This window comes from Plecotus auritus (assembly GCF_963455305.1).
Source record: "Plecotus auritus genome assembly, chromosome: 9".
NCBI lineage: Eukaryota > Metazoa > Chordata > Mammalia > Chiroptera > Vespertilionidae > Plecotus > Plecotus auritus.
Window position 1 is genome coordinate 24,801,077 of NC_137783.1, and position 12,111 is coordinate 24,813,187.

Consider the following 12,111-nt stretch of genomic DNA (forward strand, 5'->3'; position numbering starts at 1 on the left):
CTTATTATGCACATGATGCATTAAGACTTCCTGGAAGATTTTTAAGACTTGCATGATATGATGTATATGAACATGTCTCCAGTGCTTCTGCTGGAGAATAGCTAAGCAGACTGACATGAAATGTCCGGGCTGGATGAACTCTAGATACAGTGAAGGACTTTAGTTTTACTGCTAGGGAAATGGTTCAGTAAGACTATAACCTGCCCAAGGGGACTGTGATAGGCATCACCATGAAATTGGGCAACCACGGGCAGTGTGAATAAACGTGAGTATGCACACTTCCAGGTACATATGTGTGTCTGTATGTTTATAAGTGCATCTATATGTAGATAAGAGCAAGATGCACAGGTTACAGCTGTTGGAATATTTGTGGGCACAGCCAGAGGGCTTGCCAACTTGTTTAGAACTGCCTCTGCCTAAATGATTCACACTTTGGTTGTTACTAATATTCTCCTTTTTCCAAAAGAATAGGGATGGTTGAATGATAATTAATAATAGGCTGATGACTCACTTTAGTTAAATGTGCACAGTCTAAGTTCAGGTGTTGTGGGAATAACCTGAATAATTTACATTTGAATATTTAAAGATATGCTCTCAAGATAGGAAAGCATTAAAATGGGAAGCATCACACAGCAGCACATTGCTTCACAGTTCTTTTTGACTCTGCTGCTTGAAAAACATTTTCAGTGTAATTCAGCTGATCCCTAAGTCTACTACCACCGCTTCAACCTGGGTTGATGGGGAATTAATAATCTTGCTTTTAGCTCCACATAAATCTGAGGTGGGGGCACCCCAGAAAGATATATAGTTCATTTCCTCTTTTTTTTAGGTGAAGAAAGTGAGGCCTGCAGAAGTTAAGTGACTTAACCGTGTCAGCAGCAGGGCCAGGATGAGAATGTAGGTGTTAGATTTGCAAAGATTCTCTTACGAGTGTTCTTGGCATGTCCACCAGCAAAGATCTGAGTATAGCCAGTATAGCCCTGCCTCTTTGCTTTTCTCATCCCAGGGCTGTCAAACTTTTCCTTTCTAGGAGTTGGCATAACTCCTAGTAAACAGCCCATCTCCCAGTGCTGAAAAAATTCAACTTGCATCGCCCTGGTCCTGAAACACCAAGAAGGACTTCAGTTTTATCTAAAACCTGTTCTGTGCTATGCCTCATCCTTAGCAGCTTACCACCTCTGAGGATCTGAGTTCTCATTCAAAGCCTCAAATGAACACTACCATGTAGGTTTTATATTCTCCACTGAGGTGAGAGAGGGAAAGCTGTATGAAGCTTGTAACTGCAGAGCTGGGACTCTGTGCTTAGGCATGCTCTTCCCAGGGTGGCTGGTCACAGTCCTGGGCAAGGCTGTGCTTCCTCCTTTTAGTCCCATCAGATCAGCCCCGTATCCGCTGCAAATCTAAAGAGCCTTGCTCGGTAGTGCCAGAGTGTATGCCCTGAAATGCAAGATCTTTTGGGGTAGAAAGGTTTTACATGACATACATACATACATACATACATACATACATACATACATACATAAATTTGGGAAAAGTGGTTAATTGAGGTTCGTTCTTACACTCATCTTTCTATCTTTAAGTAAAAGGACTCTTTAAAAGGAAACTAAATATGCAGTTTCCCAGTCTTACGGAAAATGGGACCCTTTTATCTTTGAGCTTTACATAAAATGAATATTACATGGAATGCATCCAGGGAAATGCTGGGTTAGCTGGCTGGGAAATAGCTGTGATGGAACCCACTCCATACAAAAACAGGGAGATTGTATATTTAAGCTCAGGGGTCTTTTTCCTGATGAATGGGCTGCCAGTGAGAGTCTACTTCCATCTAAAGATGGAGGAGCATCCACTTGGGAGGCCCCCAAAGGATTGGTGTGTGTCGAGCTGCTTGACCAGGTAGATAGCCTGGTGGTGAGGCCTGCGTTCCCGATACCACACTTAATGAACCTGCACTAACAGAACTGTGTGGAGATAGATGGTTTAAGGTAGCTTTTAGGATGGGTTTCTTTCTACCTTCCTTAAGCTCTGCTAGCAAGACTCTCTAGAACAGGTGAAGTATAAATAATTAAGCCAAGAAATAAAATGACCACCAAAGGCATAGATTCCCTAAATGTAGTCCATAGAACCAATATTATGGGATTTTAAGAAAAGTGAAACAACATAAAATAAGTCCAGATCCTTTTCCATGCCAAGGTGCATAGCCAAGCAGGGAGAGAATGTGCAGTTTTCCAAATTTATGTGAGCATAAAACCCTTTTCTCTCAAGACAACTGTTTGATGGGACACAAGTTTAGAAAACATTGGCCTAAGGTGTAACTTTAAAGTAAATAAATACTTTTTCTTTTGCTCTCTTCCTCTCTCTCTCTCTCTCTCTCTCTCTCTCTCTCTCTCTCCCCCCCCCTCCCTCTCTTTCCTCCCACCCCCTGCCTCTGGGACCATAGCTTACACATACAAATGAGAGTTAAGTCCCAGGGAAACCACATGTTCTTGCCAGCAATGCTCCAACTCTTTGAAAGGGCTTTTGAAACTCCTTTTCAGTAACTGTCTGCAGGAATCAGGACACATTCTCCCCAATACCCTCCTCAGTGGCAGAGGCTGACCCTTTGAAAGGGAAATTGATTTTGGGGACAAAACTATTCAAAGTCAAGCCCAGTGACTCATGTTCAAGAGGAAATAGAAGTGGTTAAATTGAGGATGTGGATTTAAGCCCCATTCTGCCAGTTATTAGGGGTGTGACACTGAGGAGGTTACTTAACTCTTCTAGGATTCAGTACTTTACCTTCAACGTGGAGATAACCAAACCCCCTCGCAGGGTTATTGTGATGGAGAAAGAAAAGACAAGATATATAAAGAACTTAATGTCAGGCAATATAAAAATGACAAATGTCCTCTAACAAAAAGTCACTGCTTTAAAAAATAGCATGGTTGGTATACTAGCAGTGAAGACAATTCTCAAGGAAGGATCTAGAAATAGTTAGCCACAGAAGTACAGGTGGAAGACTCTGTGACCTCCTACAAGGAGTTCTATGTATGTCAAGAGTTCTTTGTACATATAAATTCTAACCTGTTTAGCTTTTTAAAGTCTCATTGCTTTTTAATAACATTGTGCATAGGCAAACACCTGCCATCTTGCCATGTAAACGGGCCCAACATTTCCTTCCCAACCCTTGCTCTGTGGGAGAGATACTGAAACATTGTGTTATCATCAACCACCATGGGGAAGTCCTGGTAAAGTCCCAATGGACCTGCTTGGGAAATCGGGAACTACATTATTATTTTAATAATAACTTCGTGCCCTAGCCAGTTTGGCTCAGTGGTAGAGCATCACCTACAGACTGAAGGGTTCCAGGTTCGATTCTGGTTGAGGGCACATGCCCAGGTTTCAGGCTTGGTCCCCAGTGAGAGGCATGTAGGAGGCAGCTGGTCAGTGATTCTCTCATCATTGGTGTTTCTATCTCTCTCTCCCTCTTCCTTTATTTCTGAAGTCAATAAAAAATATTTTAAAATAATAATAATAACTTCGTAATAGCCAGTTTCACATTATGAAAAATTTCCAGTCAACAATCTAATTTACTGGTTTGTTAGAATTGATACAATAAATTATGTCCATTTCCTTAACAAGACCATTTTTCTATATTATATTATAGTAACTGTTTGTAAAATAGAATTTTAAGCTAGGAAGAGATCTTAGTTAATTAAATGTGATGCTCTCAGATGCCAACTTATGTTTTGTTTGTTCTTTATCCTGTTTCGAAATCTGCTTCCAGATTTCTGCCTTTCCCTGAAAATTAGGAAAATATGGCTTCATGCTCATGTACCACATTCTCATCAGCAACAATCGGTTGGGGCTGAGGATGCCATTTTAATTTTATTTTTTTAATTAATTAATTTAATTAATTAATTAATTAATTAATTATTTAATCCTCACCTGAGGACATGCTTAGAGAGAAGAGAGAGATAGAGACATTGATGTGAGAGAGAAACTTGGATTGGTTGCCTTGTGTACGTTCCCCTACCGGGGATTGAACAAGCAACCTTTTAGTACACAGGATGATGCTTAACCAACTGAGCCACTTCTCTGGGCAAGGATGTCATTTTTAGATAAGACTTGTCTTCTCTGGCTTATTGTAGTCACTACCATTCTCTATTGTCTTATACCCAGCTATTTCCTTCATTTACCTTATCACCCCAATCCCCATTGGCATTTGAGTTTGAGAACCATAATTTAATCTAGCTCTGATATTTTACACATATAACATCTGAGGCCCAGGAATATTTTGTGACCAACCCATGGTCACACAGCCCATTAGTGGCTGGACTGGATTTCAAACCCATCGCTCATGACTTCTAGTTCAGGCCTTTACTACCCTACCACAGAACCACTCATCTGAAGACTGGCCAGTGCTAATCTTGTAAACAACATTTGACCTGTCTTACAAAATGTGGTGCTAGTTGTTTTATTTCAGCCCTTTTCCCTCTACCCCCCAAAAAGGTAAATAGTTTATGTTTTCCCTTGAGAAGTAGTTAAAGGAAAGATTTCTTTGCAGGTTCTGATGGAGACCTATGTGTGGAACAGCAAAAATTTAATTTGGGATTGTAAGCAAACCCAGCCTACATGATCAGATGCTAATTTGATGTTACGGTCATTCAAATTAAAGTGATCTTCAGATACTATAATAAAAGCGAATGTTTATCAAGTTATAGGAACTTTGCCAAGCACTTTACATGTATTGTTTCATATAATTCTTACTGTAATCTTGTGCAATAGGTACTATGGTTATTCCCCATATTGTACATACAGATAATGGGACTTGATTAAGCTCATCTAAAATAAAAAACTAGAGTGGGGATTTGAACCCATGTTTATCTGACCACAAAAACCTGTGTTCTTTGCTACTTGCCACATTGCTGGCTCACTAGGGTTAGTCATTTTGATACCACAGCTGTCACTGTGAAGTCCTTGCAATCATTCTGTAGCCTATTGCAGCCGCAGGATCAATAATTGGCAAGCACTGCCATCATCACCATTCAACTGAATAACATTTTGAACAAAACAAGGTAGCTTATCAAGACTACCTTACAGTACTTTCTAATACAGGCAAAACATAATTTACCCTTTCAGAGATCACTGCCAGCTTAGAGCTGTCATATCAAGGTGGGGAGGGAGAGATGCCACTTATCTCTGTGTCCTTCACAAAGCCCAGCGCTGTGCCTGTTGCACAGTAGAACCCCAAATGTGTTTGCTGAAATAAGAAGCTTTTGATTTCATTTTGTTACTGCTTGCAGCTAAAAGTGAATAAATACTTGTTTTATCTAAGCAAATATAATTAAGTCAAAGAGGAAATTATCTTTGTGTTAATGAAATTTTTTTCATCTTCGTAATGCTTACTGAACCAGCATTTCCCGTGTGATGTCCTGTCAGATTGGAGAGAGGGGAATTCTACCCTTCACAGGAGAGACTGGTCAGCCTCCAAAATCAAATGAAGAACCTAAGAGGCTAACCACACAATGCAACATACAGCTGATGTATTATAGACTTGTACACTTGAAACCTATATAATTGTATTATCTAAAGTTACCCCCAATAAGTTCACTTTTAACAAAAAGAACCTAAGAGCCTAAATATGATATTTTTACATGTCAAAAGCATAAAGGAAGTCTGAGTGGCATAAAAAAGATTCCGCCAGTGGGTCTAAAGACAGGCTTTGGATCTTGCCTTCTAAGTTCTGGCACATTGGAAATCTCTAAGAAGTTTGACGCTCTAATGTAATAAGCAAATATCTCCTCGCATTTTTTTTTGGTTCAGACTACTTTCCAACCTCAAAACTATTAGTTCCTATGAAATAGAAGAGCAAAAACCAAACATAAGAATGTGAACATAATCAAGACTGTCTACGGATAGAAAAACAGGAGTTTTAGTATAAAATCTATGAAACTATGGATTGAATTCAACAAATATAATGTGTCCCCAAAAATGTATACACACACTTTGAATAATTATAAAGGCAGTGTTTATTAAAGTACATTTCATTTTCAAAATTGAGCTATCAGCTTTTAAAGTGTTTATACATTTCGGGGGGACACCCTGTATATGGTTAGCAAGGTCTAGGCTTACAATATCCAGGCTCTTGTCTAGGAGCTTAGCTCTTGATAATCCTTCATGCGAGACAGATAAGGCACAAATAGCTCCAAAAATGACAGAAAGTACTAGAGACATCAGCTAAGCCCAGAGACCTTGAGAACACAGAAGTCAGGGAATGAGGTACCTCAGCCTGTTTGGATCTTGGTTTGTGTGTGTGTGTGAGTGCGTGTGTGTGTGGTGTCAATATTGTCAGAGAGGACTCTGGACAAATAGCCAAATTCTATTCATATCAAATCAGGTGTTCAGACATTCTGTTTCTAGGAACCCATTACAGGCTTCAAGGCATGGGGGTGACATGATGAGATCTGTATTTCAGGAAGGTAACGTTAAGGAGGTGGATAGGATGGGAACCGGAAGTAGGAGACCAGTGCAGAAGCTCCCACAACAGCCTGTGACACAGTGAGTGCAGCCTCAGTTAGGGCCATGGCCCTCAGGTGCAGAGGAGGTGACAGATTCTCCTGCTATTTGAAAGGGGATTTGTCCAGTTGGAAGTGGACAGTTAGGGAGAAGGGACAGGTAATTCCTAAGTTTCTTGCCTGAAGAATTGAGAGAATGAATTACTTTCAGAGAAAACATTTGTTGTACAAGGCTAGTTTGCGCAATTACAATTAAGTTAAAAATCAGCCCTGGCCAGCATGGCTCAGTTGGTTGAGGGTTGTCTCATGCACCGAAAGGTCACCAGTTCAGTTCTTGGTCAGGGCACATACCCAGGTTGTGGGTTTGATCCTGGTCAGGGTACATGTGGGAGGCAACCAATCAATGTTTCTCTCTCACATTGATGTTTCTCTCTCTCTCTCCCTCTTCCTTCCTCTCTAAAAAACCAGTAAAAACATATTTTTTAAAAAGTTAAAACTCAGAGCTATGGGTCACTGGGAAAGTTGTAGACAAAACAACCTAGATGACTAAAATTTTTACTTCTTGGTCCATTGTGGGGGCATCAGCTCTGCACAAACTGAAGCATGCTTATCCATAACCAGCTACTAATTCTTCTAGAAGCCCTCTTAGCCAATAGGTCTGGCTTGAGTAGTCATTGAAGAGTGCTACATTTTCTTTTTTCTTTTTTTTATATTTTTAAATATATTTCTTTATTGATTTCAGAAAGGAAGGGAGGAGAGAGAGAGAGAAACATCAATGATGAGAAAGAATCACCAATTGGCTGCCTCCTGCATGCCCTTCCTGGGGATCGAGCCTGCAACCCAGGCATGTACCCCCGGCTGGAATCGAACCTGGGACCTTTCAGTCCACAGGCTGATGCTCTATCCACTGAGCCAAGCCGGCTAGGGCAAAGAGTGCTACATTTTCTTACACTTGTAATATAAAGAGGAATAGAAAAGGAGGCTAATCCCTATAAAGGTGAGATAGGCCATGGATATTTTTACCTGGACAAATGGTATTTTGAAGGACTAAAGTATAAAACTTTAGTAAGGATGGATTTATTATTTATCTTGTTCATGTTGCTAGCATTTTCATTTTCAGTTTTGATATTTTATGGACTATGTACTTACATTGATTGTGGATTAATAAAAAAAAATTTCTTCCCAGAAGGGTCAGTTCTATTGCTTCAAATGAGATAAAATCTTATTAGAATAAATAGACATTTTTTTTCTGGTCATACTGAATTTTTATGTACAGATTTTTTTTTTTTTTTTAGCATCTTACCAACACCAGCCCTGTAATTTACTTCCTGCAAATAGAACTCTCTCTTTTGTAAAAAATGTTTTTATTAATTATATACATATATAAAACACACACACACCGAGTGGCCAGATTATTATGATCTCTGAACGCATAATAATCTGGCCACTCAGTGTGTGTGTGTGTGTGTGTGTGTGTGTGTGTGTGTGTGTATTTTTTAGAGTCTTGGTGCATGAATTCATGCATGGTTGGGGTCCGGCCAGCCTGGCCAGGGGAAGGGGACATGGGCGGTTGGCCAGCCTGCCTGCTGGTCAAACTCCTGGTGAGGGGACAATTTGCATATTAGCCTTTTTTTATATAGGATATACACTGAGTGGCCAGATTATTATGCGTTCAGAGATCATAATAATCTGGCCACTCAGTTTATATTATTGATTTCAGAGAGGAAGGGAGAGGGAGAGAGAAATAGAAATATCAATGATGAGAGAGAATCATTTTTCAGCTGCCTCCTGCAGGCCCCCTACTGGGGATCGAGCCTGCCACCCACACATACGCCCGGGTTAACTGGAATCGAACTCGGGACCCTTCAGTCCACAGGCCGATGCTCTATCAACTGAGCCAAACCAACTAGGGCTAGAACTCTCTTAAGAGTTGAAGGCATTTATGTTACTAAAAATATTATAAACAAATGGCAGTGTGGCCACATTTTATACTCTTAAATTTGAATTTTACTTCTGTAATGAGTATGTATCATTGGGGATTTCAGTCTGTAGTTGAGAAGAACAGGACTGTAATTGTGAAAACACATTCATTTCTGTAAATTGCATTCATTACAAGTATCACTCCCTATCACGAAAAGCAAACCAGAATGAATAATTGTTCTCACTGGTTATGTTTCACAACCTGCCCTGAGGAAAACATCAATGAAATTGCATTTTTTTGCTTAAGGTTGTTTAAAACAATAAATTAGATATTTTTAAAAATATATGTTTTATACAACTAATCTGATAAATTTTTATTAGATAATTTTATTCCTTCTCTCCTCTCTCTACGGAGTGTGGGCTTTCTGTTGTTGTTCTCCCACACACACTGCCAGCCACGGCCTATCAGGATCTTTTCCCCAGACACTGTGTGTAACTTAAGGAGGAACCGTGTCTGTTTCCCTCAGTACCCAGGCGGACATTTCCAAAAGTACTTCTCATGATATCTCCTCAGAAGGTCTGAAAAAGCATTTGGGGCCATAATGAATTTATCAGATTGTTAGAGTGGGTGATGGGAATGGGACATTTCCCTGCTCAACAACAGGCAAGAAACCAATTGACTTTGTATGTCCATCAAGCAGAATTGATTCCGAGGTTTATCACTTTGCAGGATATGACAGGTCAGTTTGGTAATCTGTGGTCACAAATGCTGTTAGAATTCATTGCAAACCCCAAGCAATGGCAGGCCTGACCTGCTGGCAAAAGTCATGCAAAGGCAAATTAGGGCCCCTTGGTCATCTTGTTCTAATGGGGGTTGGCAGCCCACCGGGGGTTTTCAGAGCACTAGACGGCCCTGTGCCCCAGAAGAACTCCCTTTGTCTGTGAACTATCCATTTTCACCACTGTTATGATTACGGCGCAGTTCACATTTGGAGCCTTAGCATTTATTTCCTCAGTGAAAACGAGCTTACTATTTCCTCAGGAAAGATGGGAGGAAGCAGAGGACCCGGGCAGGAAGAATGGGAGCAAAATCTTTCGAAAACAGGGTCCTGGAGATTAGAGACAAACTTTGACCCCTGACCATTCTGCATAAGATCAGCCCGGCATAAATCTGTCCCGTGGAAGTTAGCCAATGTGAGTTAAGTAAGGACATACAGGACAGGAATTACTCTCCCTTTTGTTATTTCTGAAACCTGAACTGCTTTCAGAAATAAGGGCTGGAATGTTCCATAGGAACTCGGAGCATGGGACACAGGGGCATGGCACACACTCTGTGTGGGCTATTTAAAAACCAGTTCCTTGGCTTCCCTCTGTGATTCTAAATACGTGTAATCACATTACCCTGCAGCAGCCGGGAACTATTTCTATAACATTGTCCAGCATCTGTGCTTGCCGAGGCCGGTCCACCCAGCAAAAGCAGCGTGGAGATGTGCTCACTGATTAGGTTGATCAATTCAGGCTTTCGGTGTCAGAGCTAAAGTCCAGCTAGTGTGGGAATATCAGGAGTATGTGTTGACTGACACCTCTTGAATTTTAAGACTTATCTATTTAACTATCCTGGGAGATGGGGCGGGGGAGGGGTGCTCTAGCTCATCAAAAGGATGCTTTTTTAAAAAAAATTATTATTAATTTTAATATATTTTTATTGATTTCAGAGAGAAAGGGAGAGAGAGAGATGGAAATATCAATGATGAGAGAATCATTGATCAGCTACCTCCTGCACACCCCCTACTGGGGATTGAGCCTGCAATCTGGACATGTGCCCTGACTGGGAATCGAACTGTGATCTCCTGGTTCAAAGGTCAACACTTAACCAGTGGGCCGAGCAGCCTGGGCAAAAAGGATGCTTTTTAAATGAGCCATTTATTTATTTAACAAATGAACAACAGCACAATTTATCACTTTCTCAGATACAACCAATTCTTACTGTATGGAAGGATCTCAGCATTGGAGACTTTAATACTTTAAGTGCTAAAGACTATCTTTTTGGAGTTTGTTCAATGTGCTAACACTTCCCCTAATCATATCACTAGCCATTAATCAAACACATAAATCCCTTAGGAATATTCTATTCAAATGTTAATTGTTCAAAGACATTAGCTAGTAGAAGGGCATTAACCAACACTGTTACATAATATCAAAACACCTGATCATCTTTGTGAATTAATAAAGTAATCAAACCAATTTTGGCATTTCATATAGACAAAACAATAGATCAAGTGATTTTTTAGCTTTCTGTAAACATTTAAAACCCTACCATTTATAAAATGTGTAACCATTTGACCCTATGCCAAACATTTTATCTACTAAAATCTTATTTATCTCTGATAACAATCTTTTAATGTGTTGTCACTTCCATTTTACAGATGAGGAGACTGAGGCTCAGAGAGATTTAGTCATTTGCACAAGATTACAAATCTAGTTTCTAGTAAGTGGTGAGATAAATTTACACACAGATCTCTCTAATTTCAAAACCATGCTGTTCGCCTCTGTATGTGTAACCTCACACAGCCAAAATGGCCAGTTCAGGCAAGAGAACAACAACAACAACAACAACAACAAAACCTTGGGTCCTGAATCATGCCGTTAAGATAACCAAAACTCAGTTCATCAACGATTCCCTCCTGAAGCATGTTAACGACAGCCCCGAACTGTTGCCTGACATCTAAGCACCGGGGACCTTTTGACTTCCACATGGTCTTGCTCTGAGAACTAGCACTCCAATAGCCAAACATTACACATTAGAAAAAAATTGTACATGTGACATTATGCCTGTGGGGAGACCTGAGTGAAATATTATTTTTTGACTATTTTGAGACATAGACTGAATATGTAGTTCCCTCGTGGCTAACTCAAAACACAACAGCAGAGATTAATCCTTTGCACTACCCTATATTAATATTTTCTTTCCCTTCTTGCAAGGGAAATAATTATAAATTAGATAAGATTAGAAAACAATCTCTCCAGAATTAATCTTTTACGGAATTACCTAGAAAGAATCAAGTCCTCCCCCCGCCTCCCCCCCCCCCCCCCCATGGTAAATCACACAGAGTAGCAGCCTGCCCCAGATCCCCGGGAGACAACATCTTGAGCACATATGTTATGCTGGGTTCTGTATTGACTAATTCAAAAACTCCAGGGCAAAATAACCAAAGTTCCCAAGTCAAAAATGAAAGTAAAATAGTGGAATGAAATTGGAATCATTGTGGCAACATTCCCACAACTTCATACATAGCCATGGAAGTAGACAGCATTACAGGTTAGCGAATTTCCCACTGCAAGAATCACCCTGCACGATGGTGTCACGCTGCACACAAACCCCTGGACCTCTCACTTTACTGATAATCTTTTTCTCTCCAGAAATATAATCACATTCAATAAAATTAAGATTAAGATTGTTTTACTAGAGGGCTTATCCAAATATATGCTATATTAAAAATAGTTATGATATAAATATTTCTCACAAGAGCTGCAGCGATGGTGTGAATAAAAAACTCCCTTCTGAGATTTCAGTAAAACCAGATCTCACAAAGGATCTGAAAGAAAACAAACAGACAGACACACACAAAGAGACACACACACAGAACAAACCTTGTGTTAATCCAGTTTAGCAAAAACAGTCACTATTTTGACACTA

At 40.0% G+C, this 12,111-nt stretch overlaps 1 protein-coding gene across 2 annotated transcripts in view; it reads right to left on the reverse strand.

Annotated features, from left to right (window-relative positions):
* LGI1 (leucine rich glioma inactivated 1) overlaps positions 1–12,111 on the reverse strand; it is a gene marked incomplete at its 5' end in the record, with an annotated part of 40,870 nt that overhangs the window by 28,006 nt on the left and 753 nt on the right. For both annotated transcript variants that reach the window (XM_080687607.1, XM_080687606.1), the window contains one exon: positions 11,939–12,010. In XM_080687607.1, the coding sequence (XP_080543733.1) occupies positions 11,939–12,010 (72 nt within the window). The remainder of the gene's footprint in view (positions 1–11,938; positions 12,011–12,111) is intronic.